This window comes from Sus scrofa, chromosome 4 (genome assembly GCF_000003025.6).
Source record: "Sus scrofa isolate TJ Tabasco breed Duroc chromosome 4, Sscrofa11.1, whole genome shotgun sequence".
Lineage (NCBI taxonomy): Eukaryota > Metazoa > Chordata > Mammalia > Artiodactyla > Suidae > Sus > Sus scrofa.
In genome coordinates, this window is record NC_010446.5 from 98,217,818 (window position 1) to 98,244,691 (window position 26,874).

A 26,874-nucleotide genomic window follows, 5' to 3' on the forward strand; every position below is an offset into this window, starting at 1 on the left:
GAACCCGCAACCTCATGATTCCTAGTCGGATTCGTTAACCACTGTGCCACAATGGGAACTCCGTGATAAATGTACTCTTTTCATCAAATGTTCCCTCATTTATTAATGAATCCCTTTGTTTCCTACCACCAACCTCACACCAGTTTTTCCTGCTCCCCAAGCTCGGAATTGAGAGGAGGTGATAGATGAGAAGCTGAGGCCTGTGGTGGGAACAAGGACCGGAGCAGAGGGATATTGAAGCTCCTGCTTGCTCAGCTAGTTTTCTCCCTGCTTCACTCTTCCCAGAGCCTGGGGCTTCTTACACACCCTCTCTGCACTACCAGGGGCATAGCCCAACTGGTTTCTAGACTAAAAAAGTGAGCAAATACGTGTATGTGTTACTGGGTCACCTTGCTGTGCAGCAGAAAATTGACAGAACACTGTAAATCAGCTATAATGGAAAAAATAAAAATCATTATTAACTATAAAAAAAAAAAGTGAGGGAGTTTCTGTTGCGGTGCGGCGGAAACGAATCCGACTAGGGACCATGAGGTTGCGGGTTCGATCCCTGGCCTTGCTCCGTGGGTTAAGGATCCTGGCATTGCCGTAGGCTGTGGTGTAGGTGGCAGATGCAGCTCAGATCCTTTGTTGCTGATCTGATTAGATCCCAGCCTGGGAACTTCCATGTGCCGCAGGTGCGGCCCTAAAAAACAAAAAACAAACAAAAAAGAGATATAGTAAGGATTTTGAAAGGATAAGGATTTTTCACTTTAAATGAGTAATTATGCTAATATCACGCTGTCTGGCCTGCCTCTGTGGATCCAGAGCAAAGGACTTTTGTACCTAGAGAGAAAGCCCAGATCCAACAAGCTGCTGCTGTCCGGCCCTGCTCCTCCTCCCCACTCAGCAAGGGCCCTTGCTTTTCCCTCTTCTCACCAGAGAGGCACAAGCGCTCCGTCCCTTCCAGCGGCAGGCGGAGGGAGGAGAAAGGGTCTGTTGTTTTTCTCTCCTGTTTCTCTCTCTCTCACTGCTGATCACCAAGCTGCTGACCAGGTCAGAAAGCCCTAATGGAAATCCTCCAGTGCTGGCCTGGCTCCTCCTCCTCCCAGAAGCTTGTCCTTGACTGATTTTTCTTTGTCCCGACGGGAAAGAGAGAGAGAGAGAGAGAGAAAGAAGAAAAAAGAAAACCCACAAACTTCCTTTGAAAACCAGCTCGCTAGACTGGGCCTGGAGCGCACGCCCTAGACTCGGCGACTCAGAAATCCTGGAGACGCTCTGAGCGACCTGGGAGTACCTGGGCTGCACTCCTGCCGGTCTCCACCCTCTTCCAGTGCCCCCGGCCGGCCGTGGGCGTGAGTCCGGAAGTGGCCACCATCCGGCCAAGACTGCTGCGCACAAACCCGTGTAAACCTGTGCGAGCTCTGGCTTTGACAGCTGGAAGGCAGCTGGGAGTGTGGTGGCGCCCCTCACTGCACCCACCTGCCCCATCGTATTGCCAGAGCTGCACCCTCCTTCTGTGTCCTGGAACAGCACCCACTTCTTTAAGGTAAAAACTTTGAACCATTTCCTTCACCTCTTCTCCTAATCCCCAGTCCTCTGTTTCCTCTTTAGCCCTGGGGAGGTGACACTGACTGTTCTTCCACGTTGGGTCTCTACACGTTTAGATTTTGAGAGGCGTTCAGGCAGAAGGAATATGTAAAAGACGCTGCTTGGGTCCCTGTATTTCTTCCTTTTAATGACACCTTCCCCCTCTCCCTTGCTAGCACGTAGACAAGGCACCGTCGTTGACTTAACTCTGAGGAGAACTTCTAAACCATTAGTTCTGTGACGATTTGCATCAGAGCGAGAAAGAGATTAGAGGGGGACAGTAAAGCACTTGAGGGGAGAGTAAAGTTCCTAGGGAGTGCGGGTGGGGGGCGTCTTGTGGAAGCTGGGTACCAGTTGTATATGCTTCTTCCAACTTTTGGCTACTTACTGCCGCTGGCTAGGGGTGGGTCTGGGCTGCTTTACCTCTCACTCACCACCAGAGGATAATTCCAGCTGGAGAAAATGTGTTGGATTTAAGAGGAAAAAGAAAGAGAAATCCTGATTTGTTTGAGTACCTGTGCTCCCTCATTCTCTCCTGCTCTGAAGGAGCACCAGGCAGGTACCTTGAAGAGGAGAAATTCTCCATCACGCTTCCTGCCTCTATTCTGAAGACTTAGCCCATCCAACTTTGCCCAGTTTCTCTGAGACCCAGCTTCCTCCGGTGTCCAGCTCCTGGGTTCTTTTGGTTTACCTGTCTGGCCAGCTAGCTGCCCAGCCCCCACTTAATTATTGATCTTTTCTTTTCTTCCCTGTTTTTCTCTAAGCTTTAAAAAAAGTGTTCCCAGGCTCTTGTTTCTGCTTCCCAGGCTCATCCTAAGTGTCATTTGGGAAAGGAGGAAAAAGAAGACAGAGAGAGAAAAAAAAAAGTGTCAGGCCTGCAGGCAATTTTTGCTATACTCTGATTCTTCTAAATTAACAACATGTAAATGAGATGCAGATAGCATAAATTATATTTGAATCAGGAGGATGATCAATTTGGGTGACTAGGCTTATTTTGGTGACTTTTATATTCTTCAGCTTCACTTCCCAGGCTTTACCCTAGCCCTAAATTCCTGCCAGATTGCAAGGGATTGCAAGAGGAAGCATAGTCTCAGGTTAGGAGGAAGCAAGAGAAAAGATTTCTAGCAAGTTTAATTTCTCCCTTTTTCTCACCCAATCAAGGGGGAAAGGGGAGCAAGGAAGTTGCAGGGAGATATTTTCCAGGGGGCAGGGCTTTGTGGCCTTTTATCATTTACTATCCATGGTGTTAATGAAATGTCTATGCTTAGTGCTGGTAAAGAGCAGGTTAAACAGGTCCAAGGGCTGACATCTAAAATGACCCAGATGGAGTTCCCGTCGTGGCGCAGTGGTTAACGAATCCGACTAGGAACCATGAGGTTGCGGGTTCGGTCCCTGCCCTTGCTCAGTGGGTTACCGATCCGGCGGCATTGCCGTGAGCTGTGGTGTAGGTTGCAGACGCGACTCAGATCCTGCGTTGCTGTGGCTCTGGCGTAGGCCGGTGGCTACAGCTCCAATTGGACCCCTAGCCTGGGAACCTCCATATGCCGCGGGAGCGGCCCAAGAAATAGCGAAAAAGACAAAAAATAAAAAAAATAAAAAAAATAAAAAATAAAAAAATAAAATGACCCAGATGATTGAATTCCTGTCGTGGCACAGTGGAAACGAATCCAACTAGGAACCATGAGGTTGCAGGTTCGATCCCTGCCTTGCTCAGTGGGTTAATCATCTGGAGTTGCTGTGAGATGTTGTGTAGGTCACAGACGCGGCTCGGATCCCGCATTGCTGTGAGCTGTTGTATAGGCTGGCAGCTGTAGCTCTGATTCAACCCCTAGCCTGGGAACTTCCATATGCTGTGGGTGTGGCCCTAAAAAGAAAAACAAACAAACAAAAAAACAAAAAACAAGATCTAGATGGGAATAGACAGAAAGAACATACACACAGGTAGATGAGTGCAGAGGGAGTATATATGTATATATATATATATATATTTTTTTTTTTTTAACCTAAATCAGTAATCAGCATTTTCATATTCTATGTAGTGGGCGAACTACTCGTGAGTCTAGCAGTTTAGGGGGCAAACAAGTTGCTGTCCCAACTCCAGCTGTCAAGGGAGACATACTGGAAGAATTGTGGGGTGTTTTTCATGCCTCTAATCTGAAGTTACTTATCAGAACCAATCTCTGATTCAAGTCCCCTTGGCCTACACTTCCCCTCTCCAGCCTACAGGAAGCCCCTCCCAGAATCTTTTTTGTTGTGGCTTGAGATTGTGTAAACTTCAGTGGAGGTCCTTTGAGGAGAAAGACTTCTTTCTCACCAGCGTTTCTCCTTTACGGGGCATGATACTAACTCTTCATTCTTCACCCCCAGCACTATATGACTGCTTATCTTTTTGCCTTTGGGATGAGGCAGAGAGAAGGTGGCCCTAAAGATAACAAGCCTGGGTGTTCAGGTTGTTCCCTGAACAGCTGGGGGATGGCGTTTAGGAGGGGCGGAGGAATTACTCTTGCTTTGCCTGTGGTGGGAGTTACTGACATGATACTGTGACCCAAAAACTGAGTTTGCCTCTGGGTGGGTGTGGAGCCCATAGACACAACCAAGCCAAGATCTGGAGAAGGAAAGATTTATTACTTGCAGGCAGTAAGGCGAACACTGGGAAATCCTCCCCCCAAATTGGGGAGGTTTTAAGCTAAGGGTACAAGCATATTCCTGAGGGGGCTTGGACAGAGGAGAATTCTTCCATTTGTCATGGGTGTGGACATTAAAAAAAAGGAATTAGGAAAAAGGTCTACAGAATCTAAGCTTTAGTTGATGGAAGTCTGGAGGGTCCAGTGTCATTCTGTCCTCCACTTGGGCAGGGGCCTTAGTTCCTGTGGAACTCCACACTATATTATGTATATTCCTTGAGGAACTAGGATCCTGCCCCAAAGCTGCACTAGTGTTTTGTTGTTGTTGTTTGTTTGTTTTGGGGCACGCCAGCGGCTTGCTGAAATTCCTGGGCCAGGGATTGAACCTGTGCCACAGTAACGACCCCATCCATTACTGTGATAACACAGGATCCTTAACCCTCTGTACCTCAAGATAACTCCCAAGGCTGCACTATTATTTCTTTTTTTCCTTCTTTTTAGCTATGCCTAAGGCATGCAGAAGTTCCTGGGCCAGGGATTGAACCCTTTCCAATGCTGAGCCTTAAACTGCTGAACTACCAGGGAATTCCTGCACTATTGTTTCTTTTCTGGCTTTTTGTTTGTTTCTTTTTTTTTTTTTTTTTTTGTCTTTTTGGGGCCACACCCACAGCATATGGAAGTTCCCAGGCTAGAGGTTGAATTGGAGCTGCAGCTGCTGGCCTACGCCACAGTCACAGCAACTCCAGATCCAAGCCACATCTGTGACCTACACCACAGCTCACAGCAACACAGGATCCTTAACTCCTGAGCGAGGCCAGGTATCGAACCTGCATCCTCATGGATACTAGTCAGATTCGTTTCTCCTAAGCCACGATGGGAACTCCTATACTATTGTTTCTTGACCACTCCTCCCTAGATTCTGCCTTCTCTCCCTTAAGATCATTAATTGCTGAGACCTGTTCTTGAGCCAGCATTGTGGGTAGGCTTAGATCACAAAAATGGCTTATGTCAAGTAAGCCATTCCTAGAGTTCCTGTGGTGGCTTAGTGGTAATGAACCTGACTAATATCCACAAGGACGTGGGTTTGATCCCTGGCCTTACTCAGTGGGTTAAGGATCTGGCGTTGCCATGAGCTGTGGTATAGGTCACAGACTAAGCTCAGATCCCTGGTTGCTGTGGCTGTGGTGTTAGGCCAGCAGCTACAGGTTGATTCAAGCCTTAACCTGGAAACTTCCATATGCTGCGGGTGTGGCCCTAAAAAGAAAAAAGAAAAAAAAAAAAAAGAAAGAAAGAAAGCCATATTCTGGTTACTTTCTCCAGGGATCCCCTAACCTATCTGCTTATCAATGCCTGTTATAGGGGATTAATAACCATCAGTATAGTTTGGGGGTTTTTTTGGCCACGCCTCTGGCATATAAAATTTCTGGGGGGCAGGGATCAAACCCATTCCATAGCAGTGCAGTGACAACATCAGATCCTTAACCCACTGAGCCACCAGGGAACTCCCCCCACTAGTTTAGTATAGTTTTAACATTTCTTTGTTCTTTTAGTCTCTTTCTGTCTTTTCACTATTCCTTGTCCTTACCATTTCAGGGAAACTGACTCCATCCAATGTCTTCAATCCTGCTGGAATCATCCCTTCCAAGCCTGAAGGCCCTGTAGCTTCGTTGGTCCTATCTGGTCACAGCAAGTTAGATGTGAAAGAGCTCAGCCTGGGACCCTTCTGTTTATCCCAAAGCTATCCTACCCAGAGCCAGGAGTGACTGAACAGGCACTAACCAAACCTTCCACACTGAGTTCTTTTTCCAGGACCTTTCTGCGTCTATTTGCTTTCCAGCCCAATGATTTCCTTCTTATCCTATCGTTCTCTCTTTTGCATATCAAGCTTAGATTAGGCCATCCCCAAGGATAGTAAAGTCCTTTGGTGCCCCTCAGTTGACCCCTCCTGACCATGGAACATCATCAACCGGAGCATCCAGCCTCTGGTAAGGCCGGGATTGCAGAAGCAGTCAGCCCCGAAAACCATGAGGTCCCGTCAGAACCAGATGAGCACCCTCAGGACAAGGATGCCAGAGAGGCCGATGGGGCAGCTGGAGAACAGGAGCCAGAAGACCAAGCTTCGCTGCTGGCCCAGGGCCATGATAACCTCGAGTCCCCTCCACCTGATGCCAGCTCCTGCCAAACAGGGCCAGCCCAGGGGACGTGGCCTGAGGTCGAGACAGTGGGGGCCTGCTCCAGGCCCCAGGAGCTTCCCCAGTCCCCTAGGGCCCGACAGCCTGAGCTAGACTTCTACTGTGTGAAGTGGATCCCCTGGAAGGGAGAACGAACACCCATCATCACCCAGAGCACTAACGGCCCTTGCCCGCTCCTCGCCATCATGAACATCCTCTTTCTCCAGTGGAAGGTGAGGGAGTTTGGTCGGGGGCTCAGAAACATTGATTATTCTGATTTTCTCAAACCAGTCAGAACTTGCCAGATTCTTCTTCCTATTTCTCCACCTTGAACAAATGAGATAAGAACAAAACAAAACAATTATCTGTCATAATCCAAATCTCTAGCAAATGGGCATGCCTTGCAGTTTTTCACACTTTCCTTTGCTCCGTTGCAAGCCTTTGCTCCCACCTTGCCGACTGCTGGAGAATGCCTGCCCCTTTCTCTGGGTTTCTTCTTCAGGGCTCCCCAAAGGAAAGCACACCTGGCTAACTCTTTGATCATGCCTTGCCTCTAGGTGAAGCTGCCACCTCAGAAAGAAGTGATCACGTCAGATGAACTCATGGCCCATCTTGGTGAGTGACTGGGCCTTGAAGAAGAATTACCCAGAAGGTTCCAGTGCTATCCACTCAGGCAAAAATCCAGAATTTAAGAATTCAGGACCCTGAAAAGACCAAAAAAATGTTTTCCTCGTGGCTCAGCAGGTTAAGAACCCAGCTAGTGGAGTTCCTGTCATGGTGCAGCAGAAATGAATCTGACTAGAAACTATGAGGTTGCGGGTTTGATTCCTGGCCTTGCTCCATGGGTTAAGGATCCAGCGTTGCTGTGAGCTGTGGTCTAGGTCACAAATGCGGCTCGGATCTGATGTGGCTGTGGCTGTGGCCAGCAGCTGCAGCTTCAATTCAGTCCCTATCCTAGGAACTTCCACATGCTGAAGGGTTCAGCCCTAAAAAGACCAAAGAGGGAGTTCCCTTCGTGTCTTATTGGAAACGAATGACTAGTATCCATGAGGATGCAGGTTTAATCCCTGGCCTCACTCAGTGGCTTATGGTTCTGGCGTTGCTATGGCTGTGGCGTACGTAGGCTAGCAGCTTCAGCTCCAATTGGACCCCTAGCTTGGGAACCTCCATATGCCTCAAGTACGGCCCTGAAAAGACCAAAAAAAAAAAAAAAAAAAAAAAAAGCCAAACAAACAACAAAAAAACCCCAAAAGGCTCAGAGTTCCCTTGTGGCACGGTGGGTTAAGGCTTAGCATTTTCGCTGCTGTGGCTTGGAACTTCCACATGCCACAGGAGTGGCCAAAAACAAACCCCCTGAAGACCCAAAGAGTTCAGGGATCTTAAGTTGCAGGGAGGGTAAAGATCTACTGGGCTTCTCTGCTAGGCTGGGGAATGAAAGGCCAAAGTCAAGATGTCAGGAGTCCTGGGTTGTTGCCCCAAATTTTCCCTTAGCTTTCACCTGTGACCTTGAGTGGCCCCTTTACCTTTGTGGGCCTATTTCTTCCTTTGAGAGGTCAAGGCCCTTCACAACCCTGAAAATCTGTGGTTCTGTGACATTACCTCCCAGAGAAGAGGAAGCAGGTTTTTTTTTTTTTTTTTTTTTTTTTTTTTCGTCTTTTTGCCTTTTCTAGGGCCACTCCCATGGCATATGGAGGTTCCCGGGCTAGAGGTCTAATTGGAGCTGTAGCCTCCGAGCTATGCCAGAGCCACAGCAACTCGGGATCTGAGCTGCATCTGTGACCTACACCACAGCTCATGGCAACGCCAGATCCTTAACCCACTGAGCAAGGGCAGGGATCGAACCCGCAACCTCATGTTCCTAGTTGGATTCATTAACCACCGAGCCACGACGGGAACTCCGGGAAGCAGTTTTTTGAGGCGGTTGGTGGGTAAGCTGACAAGGAATTCTACCTTTTAGGAGACTGCCTTCTGTCCATCAAGCCCCAGGAGAAATCAGAGGGACTTCAGCTTAATTTTCAGCAGGTGAGGTGAAAGGTCTCTGGACATGGGAGTTGGCAGGTGTATAAGGAGACACTCAGCATTGTACAACTATAAATGTAATAAATTCATTGAGTAATAAAAATGAATGTATAGGCAAAACTGACAGGTTTTGCACTAAAAGGAAGAGGGAAAAGGGGAGGGCTTAGTTAAGGGTATGGGATTGAGAGATGCAAACTATTATATATAAAATATATAAGCACACTATTAAGTCAACTATATTCTTACTTAATAAAATACATAAGCAACATAAAAAAAAAAGCGGGGGGGGGGCACTCAGGCTATTGAGAGGTCTTTCTGATGCTTCTCCAGAGGGTTCCTTGAACCTCCTCTCCCTCAGCGGGAGGGAGAGGGTGTATCTCTGTCCTAGAAAATATGTTCATTTGCATAAGATAAGGGAGGGTTGAGAGAGGGAAGGGTGGAATGGCTTATGAGAGAACCAAGGGAGAAAAGCAATGAGATTAACATTTTTTTTCTGGAGGCAGGAGTGGTGTGGGAGGAGGGGAGGCTGGACTATCCATCATTTTCTTTTTTCCCAGCTTTATTGAGATATAATTGACATTTAACCCTGTGTGAGGTGGGTTTTTTTTATTGACGTGTAGTTAATTTACTCTACTTAATTATACGTCATACTTGGGTTAGCTTCAGGTGTACCGCATAGTGATTCAGTATTTTTGCAGGTTAGATTCCCTAATAGCCTGTAATAAGATAATGGGTATAATTCTGTCTATGTACCTACTGTGGAAGTTTAAGATGTACCGTGTGTTGATGTGATCTGCCCGTCTTTTTCTTTCCTATGCCCAGAATGTGGAGGATGCAATGACAGTGCTGCCTAAACTGGCCACAGGTCTGGATGTCAATGTGCGATTCACAGGTGTCTCTGATTTTGAGTATACACCTGAGTGCAGTATCTTTGACCTGCTAGGCATCCCTCTGTACCATGGCTGGCTTGTTGATCCACAGGTGAGGGTGGGAGGGCCCACATGAGACTGAGCCAGCTCCGCTGAGAGGGAAGCCAACCTCTCTGTGCTGGGGCTTAAGGAGGTAGGGCGGAGATTGGCTTGGGAAGGGATTTGGGTTTAGAGGCTGGATCCAGGGCAGAATTCCTTTAATTTCCACTGTTTTGGGGAGTGACATTGAAATACAAGCAAACTCTATGTAAATAAATCAGTTTTGTTTTTTTTTTTTTGGTCGTTTTGCCTTTTCTAGGGCTGCTCCCACAGCCTATGGAGGTTCCGGGGCTAGGGGTCTAATCAGAGCTACAGCTACTGGCCTACACCACAACCACAGCCACAACCACAGCAGATCCAAGCTGCGTCTGCGACCTACACCACAGCTCATGGCAATGCCAGATCCTTAACCCACTGAACAAGGCCAGGGGTCGAACCTGCAACCTCGTGGTTCCTAGTCAGATTCATTAACCACAGAGCCACTATGGGAATTCCAATAAATCAGTTCTTTAGACATCAAAAGTTTCAGGAAGCTTTAGTCATAGGGTTGCAGTCCTTGTGGGCTTGGTTCATTTCCTTCCTAAAAAAAGATCTCAATTTTTTTTTTTGGTACCACCCCACTCCCTTGCCCCTGCAGAGTCCTGAGGCTGTGAGTGCAGTTGGGAAACTGAGTTACAACCAGCTGGTAGAGAAGATCATCACCTGCAAGCACTCCAGTGACACCAACCTCGTGACAGAAGGTGACATCCCTCCCTTCTCTTCTGTGGGTCTTATGTGGAGGGAACGATGGCTATTTAGGTTTAGTGTTTATTATCTGTCCCCTGCCACCATACCCCCCTAGAATGTCAGCTCTGTGAGACAGAGTTTGGAAGATTGTCTGTTTAGTTCACTGATCGATCCCCCAGTACCTAGTGCGGTGCCTGCCACAGAGTAGCTGCTCAATTAGTATCTGTTGAGTGAATGAATACAGCCAGGCTTTAAGGAAGGGATTTCACGAGGTGAGACCGAGCTCTGGGGCTTTGACAGGGGCTCTCTGGATGATCCTACTGCAGACTTGGCATTTAAGCCACCACACTACCCCCTTTCTTGTGCCCTGCTTTCAGGCCTAATTGCAGAACAGTTCCTGGAGACCACCGCCGCCCAGCTGACCTACCACGGCCTGTGTGAGCTAACGGCAGCGGCCAAGGAGGGCGAACTTAGTGTCTTTTTCCGAAACAACCACTTTAGCACTATGATTAAGCACAAGGTAAGGAGGGTTGGGAGGTGGGGGGTCGGAGGGCTGTCACTCCCTCATGCCTTTTTCTTCCGGATCAGTGTTTCTGTCAGGACAGGTTGGATTAAGCTTTGGTAACAAATGACCCCTAAAATCCCTGTGGTTTACCACAGCGAGGGCTTATTTCTCACTCATATTGCATGTCCGTTGAGGATTGGCCACTGTCCTGTCATCTTCACTCTGGGACCCAGGCTGACAAAACAGCCTTTATCTGGAATATAGACGGGAGAAGAGCGAGAGGGATACCACGTCCTTGCTTCCAGTGCTTCTACCTGCAAATGATACGTGTTAGTTCTGCTAGCATCTCACTCCACGGGGAGTAAGCCTGCCATCCGTGGTTCAGGGAGTGTAAAACCTCTCCCAGGAAGGGCTAGTACAATTTTTGAACAACACTATAGTTTTCCAAAGCTAGCAGTTTTTTTTTGCTGTTGTTTGTTTTTTTCTTTTCGGCTTTTTAGGGCCACATCATGGGCATGTGGTGGTTCCCAGGCTAGGGGTCGAATTAGAGCTGTAGCTGCCAGCCTACACCACAGCCACAGCAACACAGGATCAGAGCCGCGTCTGCAACCTACACCACAGGTCATGGCAAGCCGGATCCTTAACCCACTGAGTGAGACCAGGGATCGAACCTGCGTCCTCATGGTTCCTAGTCAGATTTGTTTCTGCTGAGCCACAAGGGGAACTCCCTTGTGTTTTTTTTGTTTGTTTGTTTTTGTTTTTGTTTTTTTTTTTAATGGCTGCACCCAAAGCATATGGAAGTTCCCAGCTTAGAGGTCAAATCGGAGCTACAGCTGCTGGCCTACACCACAGCCACAGCAACGCCAGATCCAAGCTGTATCTGCGACCTACACTGAAGCTCAGGACAATGCCGGATCCTTAACCCACTGAACGAGGCCAGGGATTGAACCTGTACCCTCATGGATACTAGTCAGGTTTGTTACTGCCGAGCCACAACGGGAACTCCTCTAAGTGCTTTGGGAATTAAGTAGAAGAGGGAAGGATCTTTGGTTCTCAAAGCATTTATTCTCGTAACTATCATGGGAGCCCAAAAAACCATGGGAAGTAGGTAGGAAGCAGGATCTTGTGTGGGACCCCAGCCCTGAGGACTCCCTGCTTGACCACAGTGACTGCCATACTCACGCCCAGATAACCACGCACTTAGACAGCCCTTCCTTCTCCCCACAGGCACACATATTTAATAAAAGATCCAATGTGGAGTTCTCTTGTGGCACAGCAGGTTAAGAATCTGGCGTTGTAACTGCAGCAGCTCCGGTTGCTGCCATGGCACAGGTTCGACCCCTGGCCTGGGAACTTGCGCATACTGTGGGTATGGCCAAGAGGAAAAAAAAGATCCACGTGCTCACACTGACGTGTTCCAGCTAACAAACCGATTGATTCAAATGATCTCTGTGCATCTCTGATGAATTCTGGCCATAAGCTGTCTCTGTCACTTGTCCCACCAAGGAACTTTGTCCTCTTCTTTGCAGAGTCACTTGTACCTACTGGTCACTGACCAGGGCTTTCTACAGGAAGAGCAAGTGGTGTGGGAGAGCCTGCACAACGTGGATGGAGACAGCTGCTTTTGTGACTCTGACTTTCACCTAAGTCATTCCCTGGGCAAGGGCCCTGGAGCAGAAGGTGGGCGTGGCTCCCCAGAAAATCAGCGGCAGGTGGACCAGGTATGAGGGGACCTCTGAGGAGGGTGCAGAGCACATGTCCGTTCACCTCAGAGAGCTTTTTGCCATAGGCGAGCTGCCTGCACCTCATCATCTAGAGCCTGGAACATATGACTCCCATGCCCCTCTTCTCTCTCTTATCTTCAGACCCTCTCTACACTTGACTGTGTGTTTTGCTCTGAAGAGGGAGCTGGAGCATTGGAAGCTTCAGGAAATGCTGGTGTGGAAACCTAAAGCTAGCCTGGCTACCCCCCCACCCCAGGCTACCTCACAACTCTTGCTCTGTCCCTTCTCTCTAGGACTACCTGATTGCCTTGTCCCTGCAGCAGCAGCAGCCGCCACCTCAAGGCACATCGGGTCTTAGCGACCTGGAGCTGGCCCAGCAACTTCAGCAAGAGGAGTACCAACAGCACCAAGCAGCCCAGCCTGTTCCAGCACCGGCCCCATCGCTGCAGGTGGGCCAGCTGCGCCCTGCCCTTGGCGCTGCCCCTCGTGTGCCACCCCTGCTCCCCCTGGTCCAGATACTTGTTATTCCTGCTATCATCTCTTCACGGTTTCCCTCTGGGCCCTTCTCTGTCCCTCTTCCCTGGGTCCCTTCCTGTCTCTCTCCCCACTGCCCCTCCTGATCCTGATGACCCTGCTTCCATCTAGAATCTTTGTTCTGTGCTTTTCTATGGTTGCTGGATGACTGATGGTTAAATCTGATACAGGGAAGAGGAGCCACGTCTGGACGCCCAGCTGCCGAGCGTCGGCAAAGGCCGAAGCAAGAGTCTGACTGTGTCCTCCTGTAGCCCCACTCAGTGCCAGGCTGCCTTGCCTCCGCGTTCAAGGACTGGGGCTATTTCGCTCGCTTCTCTAGCTCAGCTTGAGATATGCAGGGTAACTTATTTATGGAATGTTGGGGATTTACCAGGCAGTAAATGCCAAGGTCAGATTTAGTGATATCCTTGCCTTCACATGCTGACTCCTCTCAACCATCCAGGGCCACACTGGGGTTGGTGGGGTAAGGATTTCTGATTCCCAGTTCCCTTTGCCCAACACAGTCACGTGAATATACACTCAGGCTCCAGGGTGAAGTCTCTGTCTCCACACATCTCCCTTACTTCCCACCCCTGACTGGCTGGGTCATCCTGGCTCTCCTGCAGGCCCCTCTGTATCTGTTTCAGGGTTTGAGTTCAGTTTCTAACTGCATTATTTGTAATGCCTTCCTAGGAGTTTGGAAATAAAACTTCTTTCCTGAGATCTGTTGTTTGCCTTACCCTACAGCTATGGGGTTAGGTATTTGACCCAGTTGAGGAATGCAAAAGGGGAGGGGACGGGAAAAGAGGCCAGAGAGGGTGGCCTGTCATTGCTAGTAGAGCCAGCAGGGGGAACCAAAGCCTGCTTTTTCCTTTTTTTGTTTTTGTGTTTCTTTTTTTCTTTTTAGGGTCACATTTGAGGCACATGCAAGTTCCCAGGCTAAGCATTGAATTGGAGCCGCAGCCGCAGGCCTACACCACAGCCACGGCAATGCCAAATCCGAGCCTCGTCTGTGACCCACACTGCAGCTCACACCCATGTCAGATCCTTAACCCACTGAGCGAGGCCAGGGATCAAACCTACATCTTCATAGACACTAGTCGGGCTCTTAACCCATTGAGCCATGATGGGAACTCCTTGTTTCTCTATGTTTGCTAAATCTTCTTTTGGAAATAGTACTGTAAGTGGGGAGGTGGGTTTCCAAGTCCCCATTTTGGACAGATGAATTTGGGGATTGTGCATCCTGCTAACCCAAATCTTTCCAGGCAGGGGAGGGATGGCTTGATTCTCTGCTTGCTTCTCAGGTCCTACAGATGGTCTTTTGCTACCTCTAGCCATTTCTGACCTCGTTGTTGTTCCTGGTTCTCAGTTATTTTGCCTGAAATTTCCTGGGAAAGAGAAAATAATGGAGCTGAGAAGAGACACGGAAGGGAAGGTGGTTGTTGATAACTGCAGTCTCAAGTCTCAGACGGGATTCCTGTTGAATATCCAAGTGCACATCAAAGGCATCTCCAACTTCAAGGCCTGCTTCCAGCCCTGTCCCGCTCCACCCAAACTTCAGTCAGGGAACACAGATGACAGTGAAGTTTGCCAAAAGAATTCAAGCATCAGTGAGATGTTCTAACCAGGATAAAGAAGGATGAGTAGGGCAGAAACTGTCAAAGAGAGCCCATTATCCCGCACCCAAGACAGAACGGGAGGACCCAGGTGTACACATCAATTTGAGATGAAGGCAATTGAGATGTAAAAGAAACATCAAGTTCCAGCCTCCACGAGAAGCTGGAACGTGGGGTGCTCAGTGAAGGGTTATCTTATTTAGAGGTCCAGTTGGTCTCCTGCAGCCTCAGCCAAACTTGGGAATCTCAGACCCTTGAATGCCATGTGCAGATGGGGCAGAGACGTCTCAAAGGTCTTCCGCCCTGCACAGAGCTAGTAGGGCTGATCGGCAGTCCCCTTTCACTGTGTCCTGCAGACCAGAAAGTCAAGTGTTAGAAAGACCCACTACCGCATGGCTCAGGTACTGCATCCTCTCCCTTGTACTGGTCCAGAGCTTGTTCGGTGCCTGGAATCTTGTACTAAATTAATCAAAGATTCATGAGTTCTCCAGGGCATGAATATGCTCAGCTGTGTGTAGGGTGGAGGTAACAGGTGAAGCTCTGGGGATCCAGGTTAAGAACCAGGCAAGTCTCACCTGGAGGGAAGAGTAGAGGGACTTCCCAAATTTCTTTTTGAACTCAGCTCGGATACTCAGAAGATCAGTCTCACTTCGAGAAATAAGGATGCGCATCAGGACTTGGTAATTGGGCTCAGTTTCCTGGTAGAGGGAAGAAACAGAATGGGGAGGTGGTGGTAGTGCAAGTTTCAGAGTAGGGATTGGGCTGCACAGTGAATTATTCTAGGGAGTGGTGATGAGGAGAGAGTCAAGGGAAAAGAGAGTATACATTTTCTAGGGGCCAGAGTTATCTTTGTCCATCCTCAAGGAAGATGATGAGGCAGGAAAGATCAGTTGCTAGGGGGGCAGCTGGAATATTACTCATCCCCTCCGGGTCTTTCCTGGCCCTGCCCCTGGCTTAGAGCCTAGCTTCAAAGGCAGGTTATAGGAAACTTGCTACCTATAAAGACTCACAGCATGAAATCCAAGAAAACCTTTTAACTTCCAACTTAGTAAAGGTCCAAGGAGGATACACACACTCTACCCCAAAACTGAGCTGATGGGGCTCCAATAGGGAGCAGGGTCGGTAGCTTCCTATTCTGATCCTGACTCACCAGGGCCGCATTGCATCCCCATCTTTTTTTTTTGGCCATGCCCATGGCATGCAGTTTTCCAGCCAGAGATTGAACCTTCATCACAGCAGTGACAATGCCGGATTCTTAACCCACTGCACCACCAGAGAACTCCTATATCCCTATCTTTACACATCTTCTGGTTGGACCCCTGGGGTTCAGCATCACTGTCTTGTAGCTGCACCAGGCCTTTTGCCTTTTGGTTAAAGATGATAATGGAGGATTCCATTTAGATATAATGGAGGTAGAGGAGTTCCCATTGTGGCTCAGCGGAAATGAATCTGACTAGCATCCATGAGGATGCAGGTTCGATCCCTGGCCTCACTCAGTGGGTTAAGGATCCGGCATTACCATAAGCTGTGGTGTAGGTCGCTGACACAGCTCGAATCTGGCATTGCTGTGGCTGTGGCTGGCAGCTATAGCTCTGTAGCTCTGATTGGACCCCTAGCGTGGGAAACTCCATGTGCTGGAGGAGGGGAGGACTCAAAAGACAAAAAAAATAAATAAATAAAAATAATGGAGGTAGGAAATTTCACGTGTGGTACAGGGGGTTGAGATCTGGCATTGCTACAGCTGTGGCACAGGTTTGATCCCTGGCTAAGGAGCTTCCACATGCTGTAAGTGTGGCCATAAAAAAAAAAAAAAAGAAATAATAGAGGTATAGTACGTCATCAAGTTATGAGCTATAATTGATTATAATAAATAATGTTATCATGAGTGATTTCTACATAAAGTTATTTTGGTTTAGAGTTCCCTCATGGCGCTTTGGGTTAACAATCTAGTGCTGTCCTTACTGTGGTTCTCATTGCTGCTGTGGCATGGGTTTGATCCCTGGCCTGGGAATTTCTACACGCTGAGTGTGCAGCCAAAAATGAAAAAATAAAATAAAATTTAAAAAATAAAATATTTTGGTTGCAATAAACCTATTTGTGTCATGAGCGGTGCACTGGTGCTGTCAAGATTTCCTAATATCCTCTTTTTTTAGAGTTTCCTCAGTCACTTGACTCATGAAACCTTTCCCAGTACCGACTGAAACTCACATTTATGGACCCCCCATAAAGCATAAACTCCATGAAGAAACAAAGAAACTGACGAAGTGAAAAGAGGAGGATATATATATTTCTACACATATAAAGATATATATACATTTTATATATATATATATATATATATATATATATATATATATATTTATTTATTTATTTTTAGGGCTGCACCTGTGGCATATAGAAGTTCCCAGGCTAGGGGTAGAATCAGAGCTGCAGCTGCCGGCCTACCCCGCAGCCACAGCAATGCAGGATCCAAGCCATGTCCCGGACTTATACCACAGCTCAAGGCAATGCTGGATTCTTAACCCACTGAGCAAGGCCAGGGATTGAACCTATATCCTCATGGATACTAGTGAGGTTCTTAACTCACTGAGCCACAATGGAATTTCCCATACTGTATTTTAAATTGCAAGTATCATTGGGTTTTGTATCGTTATAAAGATGGCTGAGGTGTTCCCGTCATGGCTCAGTGGAAACCAATTTGACTAGCATCCATGAGGATGCAGGGATCAAACCCACAGCCTCATAGATACTGGTTCAATCCCTCAGTGGATCGGTGATCTGGCGTTGCTGTGAGCTGTGGTGTAGGTCACAGAGGTGGCTCAGATCCCACATTACTGTGGCTGTGATGCTGCAGCTCAGATTCAACCCATAGGCTGGGAACTTCCATATGGCACAGATGTGGCCCTAAAGAAAAAAACAAATACATTACAATCATTTACTGCTGCGATATGTTTGTTTTTGACAGGAATTTAAATAACCACAGCTCTTCAAATGAATCTCAGTGTTCACTCATCATAATAGTAGAGGCTTTATTGGATAAATACAATAGTCTACTGTCAAAATGGAAATCTCTGGATGAGAAAATAAGTGCTTCTATGTACTATCTTGAATAGCTGTCAACAGGCATGATGGTTTCTCAACCAGTATACAAAAAGCTATGTCATCTGTCAAAATAACTACTTTTATCTTCTTCACATTTTTGATGAGGTTTTTTTTTTTAGCTTTTTAAGGCTGCACTTGCGGCATATGGAAGTCCCCAGGCTAGGGGTCGAATTGGAGCTACCAGCTGCCGGCCTACACAGCAGTGTGGGAATGAGCCACAGCAATGCAGGAACTGAGCTAAGTCTGGGATCTACACCACAGCTTCAGGCAATGCCAGATCCTTAACCCACTGAGTGAGGCCAGGGATCAAACCCGCATCCCCATGGATACTAGTTGGGTTCGTTACTGCTGAGCCACAAAGGGAACTCCCTTGGCGAGCTTTTCAAAGGGTTTGGGGAACAGTTTTTCTAGAAGACCTGGCTCAGCGAGTGGAATGACAAGATTCTGTTTCTGAAATTACTCAAACCAAGATTACCAATTTAAGTTTGTATAATATGGAACAAAGTCTGACTCTTGTGGAGAAAGGTGGTCTTGGGTGCCAAGAGTATGGGATAGCTTATAGTATAGACCAACATTTATGGTATAGACCATGAGTTGACATATGGCAGTTAAATGTCCTATAGAACCATTATGTGTATTGTAGGGAGACTGTATGACTTAATAGCTGTGTGACCTTGGGAAAGGTACTGAACCTTCTGTACTGTAACTTCTTTTTTCATCTATAAAACAAGGATGGAATGTGGATGTGAGGATTCATTGAAATGTGTAATGTGCTCAGCAGAGGCCCTGGCACACAATGAGCCCCTCAGACGTGGTGGCTCTTTCACTCTGCTTTCTAGTGTTATCACCATCATTGTTCTTCCAACAATGATGAAACCAGACAAGGCAGTGTCTTACAGAGAAAATTCATATCTTTATTTGGCCACCTAAACATTAATTGGGCCAAAGTGTTGGCTTCGATGTCCTGTTGGGTCAACTAATTTAGCTCTAACCACAGCTCAGTTCTCGGCTCTTGACAAGACAGCTTGTAAACCTAGGAAAAGGCAGAAGCTGCCTTGTGTTTACAAAGTAATAGGAGATTGATATGTTAGCCGCAGTGTGAAATGTCCTCTCTCTAGCCTAAGTTTTTTTCCCCAGAGGGCAGGGCAGGGAGGGTTCCTCTCACCTGGAGGGCTTGATGAAGTTTATCAGCAAAGTAGAGCGCTGCGTTCAGGATCACCGAGGCTGGAAGCAGAGGGGGAAAGATGGAGCAAGGGAGCCCCCTTTCCATGGGAGACGCCTACCCCACAGGTCCTGAGCAGACCCCTACCTAGGCTGAGCAGAGCCACCTGGGCAGCTCCGTGGAAACGGTCCCGGATGGTCTTCTCCAGCTCATGCCCCGTACTCCGCTGGTACTGGTGCAGCACTGTGGTGTACATGGCAGGCAGGTAGAAAAGTGGTGGTGGGGGGGATTGATTGTCACAGAGAAGGATGAGCCCTTCCCACCTTCCTCAGCCGAAACTCATCCTTGAAGCAAGATGGGGAGACCGGAAGGCCCATGTGTACCTCGGACCAGGTGTTCAGGATTTCGCTGGGTGAGGATAAAGACCCATGTCTGCTCCGTGCTGGGTCCTTCGGCCCGTTTTAGTGCCTGGGAGGGAGGAGTAAATCAGGATTACTGGTTGGGGGTTGGAGAGCTATTGGTGGTCCCAGAATCCATCAGTGTGGAAAAGATTATTTTTAACCTGTAAATTAGTTCCTTTTATTTATTTATGTTGTATTTTCTTTAAAGGCACAGGGCTTCCGAGAGGGTTCTTACTTCATGGCTTGATTCCTCAGTTTGGGAAAATCCTGGCACTCAAGGAATTAAATAATCCCCAAGGGAGAGACCACCCAAATGCCCATGAGAGAAGAATCTGTGTGTTCAAGAGTCAGAGGCTAGAAGTTCCTGCTGTGGCTCAGCAGTAATGAACTGGACTAATATCCATGAGGATGCGGGTTCAATCCCTGGCCTCACTCAGTGGGTTAAGGATCTGGCATCGCTGCGAGCTGTGGTGTAGGCCGGCAGCTGCAGCTCCAATTCAACCCCTAGCCTGGGAACTTCAATATGCCACAGATTCGGCCCTAAAAGAGGCTAGATGAGTGGAAAAGGCTCCAGGTTGACACACCTGACACCCCATGCATCTTCACATCATTGGGGACTCCTTCTCCGAGACAAGGACAGTTTTGCAGGACAAGCGGGTGCACAGGTCACTCGCTGTGCAAACACCTCAGCCCCCCTGCTCACCTGGACATCCTGTTCTGCTAGGTTATAGTCAATGATTCCAGCGTAGCTCTCACGGCCCCCCTAGGAGGAGAAACTCTCTCAGGAGCAGTCTTTGAGGGGTAGCTCTTTACCTCTCAGCCAACAAACCAAAACCCTGGTCTCCCCCAAAGCCCTCTCCTGTTTATTATACCACAGCTATGTTCCCAGGTGGGGCAACTCCCTTCTCCAACAGGCCAGTCCCCCTCACCTTGGCCAGGGCCAGGAGCAGGTCCCGCAAGATGCCCTTGGTTGCACATTTGATGTCCTCTTCAGCCTCCACCTTGAAATCTGGGGTTGGGGTGGGAGCTCTCTGAATCCTCCTGATTTTTCCCAACGAGGATACCTCTAGAACCTATCAAATGCCCGCTGTACTCTGTCAGTCACCGTCCTCTACTTGATGGCTGCTGGTTCCCAGGATGTAAGGCAGAGGCACCATTGTGGCCCCCCTAAAAACACCCCTAAGCTGCAAGTAGTCCACATGTGCTGCGGACTCTTGCACTAGTGGGTGGCCTTATCTCCAGTTGCCAGTCTGCTGAGGGCAGGGACATCTGTTATTTGAGTGGTGGCCAGACGGAAGAGAGGATAGGGAAATCCAGGAGGAAGGCAAGATGGCTGGGACCTGGTCCCCCTACTTGGAGGTGAGGAAAAGCGATGTGGGAGGTAGAATGTAAAGAAGGGAAAGAGGAGGAAAGAGAAAAGCAATGGAAAAGAGAAAAACAGAAACAAGAAGGGAGAGAGAGCGGAGAAGGGCTAAGGAGATAGGCTAAGGAGTTCCATGGTGGTCTAATGGTTAAGGATCCAGCATTGGCACTGCTGTGGCACGAGTTCCATCTCTGGCCCCAGAATGTCTGCATGCCATGGCATAGCCAAAAAAAAAAAAAAAAAAAAAGGAAGATAGGCAAAGATTGGACATCAAAGGAAAACTGGGGAAGGAAAAGAGGAAAAGATGGAGTATGTTAAGATAAGGATGAGAAAAAGCTAGATACCACTTAGTGGCTGAGGCAGGTGACAGCCAAGCAGAGCCAGAAGCTAGGGGGCTGAGAATTGACACCTAAGACTTAGAGAACAGGTCCCCACCTTTCCCCCTGTCTGCATCAAGGTTCCATTCAGCCTGGGAAGTGGTGAGATAGTAGAATCAGCAAGGGGCTGGGAAGCTGACATGGGTGCCCTTGGAACTATCACAGAGCCCAATGTTGTCATTACCCTGGAAGCCACCCTGGAGCCCCAGATAAAAGTGGTTAATCATTGCCTCTCTTCCTTTAATGATATCTGGCTCTCTCCCTGGGGAGACTGAACCCTGGCAGAGGGGTGGGTGGAAAAGAGACCCCAAGGGAACAAAACCAGACAGGCTCCCAGAGAGCTCGCCTGTGGGGGAGGAGAGGACTGTCCTGCGGATTCCCTCTCCAGCTCTTGGAAGCCCCTCCCTCCATGCTCTTACCATGTCTGTAGACTGCCAGGCACTCCTGCAGCTGAGGCGGGGTTCGGGTGGCAAGGATTTCCATGGCCACATCTTCAGCAGAACCTGAGTCCTACAAGAAATTAGGAGACCGGGAGTTCCCATGGTGGTGCAGTGGAACCAAATCCAGCTAGAAACCATGAGGTTGCGGGTTCAATCCCTGGCCTCGCTCAGTGGGTTAAGGATCTGGTATTGCTGTGGCTGTGGTGTAGGCCAGAAGCTGCAGCTCCTATTCAACCCCCTAGCCTGGGAAACTCCATATGCCACAGGTACAGCCCTAAAAAGCAACAAAACAAACAAAAAAAGAAATTGGGAGGCCACTCTGAGACTGGGCCTTGTCATTAGGATGGTGGAGAGCAGACACTGACCACTTGTCCTTCCAAGGTTCAGTGTGGACTATTTTTTTTTGGTCTTTTTAGGGCCCACCCTCGGCCTGTGGAAGTTCCTATGTTAACGGTTGAGAGAATTGGAGCTGCAGCCGCCAGCTTACCCCACAGCCACAGCAATGCCAGATCCGAGCCGCGTCAGAGAACCATGCTACAGCTCACGGCAATGCCAGATCTTTAACCCACTGAGTGAGGCCAGGGATCGAACCCTCATCCTCATGGATACTAGTAGGGTTCTTAGCTCACTGAGCACTATGGGAACTGCAACATGGACTATTTAAAGGGGGCTTCTGCCAGGTCCCCTCCTCTGGAGCGGGGAAAAGGAAGGCAGGCAACCCTCTCTATCCCGCAACAGTGTTTCCACTCCCAGGCATCTCGGCAAACCTCCTCTCCTGGTACCTTCAAGGCTGTCCTCAACTCCCGGGCATCGAGATGGGCTGCTGGGTGCAGCAGAGCCACCACAATCCTCTCGAGGTTGCCAGAGAGCGCTGCCTGCAGGGACTTCAGCAGATCCTACAAAAATGTCCCCCCCCCACCCAGCAGAGGAACAGGCATGAGGGGGAGGGTCTCAGTTGTGTGAGGAGGTTTGGGAATCTTTGGCTGGTCCTCCTCTCAGACCTGAGCACGAGGCTTCCCTCCCTCACACATGCTGGGTTTAGCCAGGGGACAGGGGCTGGCCTCAGCTGCTACTGCTGTACCCAGGTCTTCCAAGGGGGCCTCTCACCCTCCCCCACTGCTCCTGGGAAGTCAGAGTGGTCTCACCTGCTGGGTGCGCTCCTGGAAGGCTCGAGAGATGAGCTGCCTTTGCTCTCTGCTCCGATTGGTCAGCACGTCCACGATGGCATTGTGGTCCACACCTGAGCCAAGATGAGGACGGGGCTGCTGGTGGGTAGAGGCCAGCCAGGGTGTTTACAGGGTGAGGATGCCCTTACTCCCGACTAGGAGCTTCCAGAGGAGGAGATGACAAAGCGGCATCATCCCCCACTTCCATTTGATCTCAAAGAAGATGACAATATGGCATGCAAATCTGACTCAATCCAGCAAAAGTGTTGAGGGGGAAATGGGCCTTTGGGGATCACAGACTTGGATAAGAATCCCAGCTCTGCCATTATGAGCTGTGTGATCTCGGGCATGCTCTTTGCCTCCCTGAGTTTCCTCATCTGTGAAATGGAAATAGTAAGACTTGCTTCACAGGAGTGTTGTGAGAATGGGGATGACATGCCTACCGTGGTACTTGATAAACAGGAATTAGGGCATTCCACAAACATCTATTGAGTACCGTCAGTTCCTTCTTCCTGGCTCCTTCTTGATCTCCTGACTGGTTTCTTTTTTCTTTCCTTTGTCTTTTTTAGGGCCGCACCCGTGGCATATGGAGGTTCCCAGGCTAGGGGTCGAATTGGAGCTGTAGCCGCCAGACTACACCACAGCCATAGCAACGCGGGATCTGAGCCGTGTCTGCGACCTACACCACAGCTCACAGCAACGCCAGATCCTTAATCCACTGAGAGAGGCCAGGGATCGAACCTGCGTGCTCATGGATACTGGTTGGGTTCATTAACCGCTGAACCAGGACGGGAAGTCCCCTGACTGGTTTCTAAGGGTAGATGCCCGAGTGCGGAGGGAAAGGCGCTCACCTTGGCCTGCAATGGCCCTCAGCAGCCTCTGCACATCCTTGTCCACGCTGAAGCTCAGAAAGGTCCTGAGGGTGCCGAGGGTGCCCAGGGTTCCCCAAGCTGCAGTCTGTAAGACCATGGTAGGGGGTGCCAGCATCTGCCCGTGCCCCTCCCCAGTGCCGCGGCCAGGCCCTTGGCACAGCCTTGAGGTGGGCTCTCCTTTTCCTGTTCCCCATCCCCCACTCCCCCAGCCCCTGGGTTGATTTAACAACAACCACAACAACAAAATTCCTACCATTCCAGAAGCCCCTACCTTGTCAGCAAGGCCCAGGTGGTTGAGGATCTCTTCAGTCAGGGACGCTCCTGTCTTCCCACTGGTCACAGACATGGTGCGTCTGGCTGCCCTGAGGGACACAGAAGCCAGTTCAGGGGGACATCCCAATCCTCCCGGGACTCTTTATGCATCCCCCCCGCCCAAGTCCCAGAGTCTTTGCCTGTTCCTTTCCCTTGTTGCAGAAAAAAGAACAACCTGCTGGGCAGTTTTGAGAGGCCAAGAGGAGGGAAAGAGGGGAGCCCCCACCTTCCCCCTGACTCACCGTCCTTTAGGAAGCAAGGCTTGATCAGGGATGCTGCTAGAACTAGGACCAAACAAACCCTCCCGGACTCTAGGGTGGATCCCAAGGCTCCCCAACTGTCGGTCTAAGGTGGATGACCCCTTTCTGAGGTCCACGTCCCTTCCTTGTATGGCCTGGCTGGGTGCTCCTGGCGCTGTGTTGTTGGGGAGGTGAGGCGAGGTGGCAAGACTAAGTATGTGGGATGGGAGATAACAGCCCCTTCCCCCACCTCAGCCCAGCCTACAAGTAAGGCCGGCCACCTGCCCACAGGGCTGTCTGCCTTTCACCCTCAGGGTCTCTGGCTGGGATGTTTAGGTCAGTAGGTGCAGTCTCTGTGCAGATGTGATTATGTGTTCTTGTGGGTCCATGGGTGCCTGGAGAGGCAAGCAGACACTCATGTTGGAAAAGGAGAACTCCCTTCTTCCTCCCCCAAGAGAGCCCCAAGTCCCCCCTAACCCTCTAGCCTGAGAGCCCAGGTCCAGTGCTTACCCAGAGGTGCTGGGGGCGCGGTGTGCCTGATGTGGGCACCAGCTCCTGTGTGGCCTGGTGTCAGAGAGGGGGGCGTGTGCAGCCCAAGCTGAATACCAGTCAGATGACCTCTCCAGCAGACCAGCCAGGCTGTCCTCTCAGGTTCTGGCCCCTCCCAAGTGTGGGAGAGGACCAGGCTGTACCGGGTCCCGTGTGCAAACACCTCCCTTCCCACAGCTCTCCTCTCAGGAACTGGGCCTCAACCCCTCTGAGAGAACTCTGCTGGCCTCTCAGCAGCTCAGCCCTGGACACAGGAGCCTTTTGTGCATTGCTTTCCGTGCGGGGCCAGGTGGGACCACAGAAGCCGAGTCTCTAAGTCCAGCTTCTGACCTGGCTCTGCCTCTGACTCCAGCTCCCTGGGGGGCAGGTCAGACAAGCTCCAGGCTGATTTGGAGGCTGATAGAGAAAAACCTGTTGGGCCACATACCAGGAGGGCACCCCAGCCTGCACCCCAGAGGAGGGGTCCCAACCCGGGAAACTCCCTGGACTACACTGCCTTATTAGAGCAGTAGTGAGTGGGAGTAAGTGGGAGGGAGCAGCAGAGTGGGCAGGGCGAGGGGGTGTGTGTATATCTCTGGGGAGGGAAGGGCACAGGTATCCCGGGGGGGTGGGAGCAGATCAGCAGAGTCAAGGGGGGAAAATGCAAAGGGTGTTCCCTGTGGACAGAAGCACCCTGCTCCCAAAGGCAGCAGGGATATGAAAGAGGCTCCCTAGGTCCCTGGGTCTTAGATTCCTTCTGTTGCCTTTTGGCTGCCAGGGCTGTTTTAGCGGCAGGTGATGCAACCCCAGCAGCTGGGCTGGAGGCTGTTGGTGCACAGAGCAGCAGGTGAACAGTCTTGGGGAGCCTCAGGGGCCCCGAGCAGATGATTAGTCAAATTGCACAGCAGGCTCCCTAGGGTCTGGGAGCCGTCTCCTTCCGGCCGCCCTAGACAGATCAGGCAAGGGCTGGACACAGAAGCTAGAGGGCTGTCTCCATGCCTCTGTCACTCTTCCACTCTGGGAAAGTCATCACTGGTTTTCCTGTATCCCTGAGGAGGGACCTGCAGCTCTTCCTCAGAGAAGCCTGGCCTAAGGAGATGCTACGAAGGGAGATTTCCATGGTGGCAATCACTGCTCCTCACTTTTCTCTCCCGTTAAAGTAGAAAACAGTTGAACAGAGGTCACCACAAAATATTCATGAGGGATTGAATATTGTGAAATTAAAATATCTGAAGATGAAAAAAAAAAAAAGTAGAAAACAGGCTGTTGGGTGGAGTCAGGGACCCAGGATGTCTGCCTCCAGTCAGAGTTCGCGTGGGCTGTGTCGGCTGCATCGTCTGCCAGCCTTTGTGACCTGAGAGAGCTACAGCCACCCTCCACCTCCCCAGGAGACCCTCCGAGACCAGCAGGCCCTTCTTTGAAAGCCCAGACCAGAACTGTGACTCTCTGCTCCTGATGGATGCGTCCTTATCACCCGGCTCCTGGGCAGTGAAGGCATCTAAACCTGTGATTCCCGGATCCCCGAGGCTTGTTCTGCTGAGCCTCCCTTCTGTGAAGTGGGAGAGCATCACGGCCACATGCAACACACCTCTTTGAGGCTGAGAGTCCTGAATAAATCTTTTTGAACAAGGAAATATGATAATAAAAGAACATTTCCTGATGGCCATCATTAATAAAATGCTGGAGAGGGTGTGGAGAAAAGGGAACCTCCTACACTGTTGGTGGGAAAGTAAATTGGTACAACCACTACGGAAAACAGTATGGAGGTTCCTCAGAAAACTAAAAATAGAAATACCATATGATCCAGCAATCCCACTCCCGGGCATATACATGGACAAAACTTTCATTCAAAAAGATACTTGTACCCTTATGTTCATAGTGGCACTATTCACAATAGCCAAGACATGCAAACAACCTAAACGTCCAGTTGAATGGATTAAGAAGACGTGGTACATATATACAATGCAAGGCTACTCAGCCATAAAAAAAAAAATGCCATTTGCAGCAACACGGATGCAAAAAGAGATTCTCATATGAAGTGAAGTAAATCAGAAAGAGAAGTATAGGAGTTCCTATTATGGTGCAGTGGAAACAAATCCGACTAGGAACGATGAGGTTGAGGGTTAGATCCCTGGCCTCAGTCAGTGGGTTGAGAATCTGGCATTGCTGTGGCTGTGGTGTAGGCCGGCAGCTGTAGCTCCAATTTGACCCCTAGCCTGGGAACCTCCATATGCCAAGGGTGCAGCCCTAAAATATCAAAAAAAAAAAAAAAAAAGAAAGTCACAGATATGGAGAACTTGTGGTTGCCAAGGGGGAGAGGGGAGGGAATGGGATGGAGGCTTTGGGCTTACTAGATGTAAACCATTACATTTAGAATGGATAAACAATAAGGACCTACTGTATAGCACAGGGAAATATATCCAATCTCCTAGGGTAGACCATGATGGAAAATAATTTATTTTTTAAAAAGAAGGTATAAA

At 49.4% G+C, this 26,874-nt stretch overlaps 3 protein-coding genes across 16 annotated transcripts in view; 1 reads left to right on the forward strand and 2 right to left on the reverse strand.

Moving 5' to 3' along the window:
• The window catches only part of PRUNE1 (prune exopolyphosphatase 1), a 24,725-nt gene extending 23,680 nt beyond the window's left edge, over positions 1–1,045 (reverse strand). Inside the window, exon 1 of the mRNA XM_013997183.2 lies at positions 916–1,045. The gene's annotated coding sequence lies outside the window, so the exon portion shown is untranslated. The remainder of the gene's footprint in view (positions 1–915) is intronic.
• MINDY1 (MINDY lysine 48 deubiquitinase 1) lies at positions 799–13,539 on the forward strand. Of its 3 annotated transcripts, none has more exons than XM_001929665.7 (10): positions 799–1,525; positions 5,784–6,594; positions 6,919–6,976; positions 8,319–8,383; positions 9,203–9,361; positions 9,986–10,088; positions 10,452–10,594; positions 12,109–12,300; positions 12,597–12,752; positions 13,008–13,539. In XM_001929665.7, exons 2-10 carry the CDS (start codon positions 6,142–6,144, stop codon positions 13,086–13,088), a joined length of 1,410 nt encoding a protein of 469 aa, XP_001929700.1. In that variant the 5' UTR covers positions 799–1,525; positions 5,784–6,141; the 3' UTR covers positions 13,089–13,539. The 3 variants fall into 3 exon arrangements, with proteins under 3 accessions (XP_001929700.1, XP_020945550.1, XP_020945549.1); XM_021089890.1 differs by having other exon boundaries at positions 1,208–1,525; positions 9,203–9,259; positions 13,008–13,537; XM_021089891.1 differs by lacking the exon at positions 9,203–9,361 and having other exon boundaries at positions 925–1,525; positions 13,008–13,537.
• ANXA9 (annexin A9) lies at positions 6,619–26,140 on the reverse strand. 12 transcript variants are annotated; one of them, XM_021088525.1, is made up of 14 exons: positions 24,377–26,139; positions 23,870–24,261; positions 23,587–23,677; positions 23,295–23,400; positions 22,423–22,517; positions 22,045–22,173; positions 21,257–21,347; positions 20,027–20,106; positions 19,801–19,860; positions 19,080–19,164; positions 18,844–18,939; positions 18,700–18,758; positions 15,008–15,130; positions 6,619–6,688 (listed from the first exon to the last, which is right to left on the reverse strand). In XM_021088525.1, exons 3-14 carry the CDS (start codon positions 23,659–23,661, stop codon positions 6,677–6,679), a joined length of 1,011 nt encoding a protein of 336 aa, XP_020944184.1. In that variant the 5' UTR covers positions 23,662–23,677; positions 23,870–24,261; positions 24,377–26,139; the 3' UTR covers positions 6,619–6,676. The 12 variants fall into 12 exon arrangements, with proteins under 12 accessions (XP_020944184.1, XP_020944183.1, XP_020944178.1 ...); XM_021088524.1 differs by lacking the exon at positions 6,619–6,688 and adding an exon at positions 11,563–14,782 and having other exon boundaries at positions 22,060–22,173; positions 24,377–26,137; XM_021088523.1 differs by lacking the exon at positions 6,619–6,688 and adding an exon at positions 14,243–14,782 and having other exon boundaries at positions 24,377–26,138.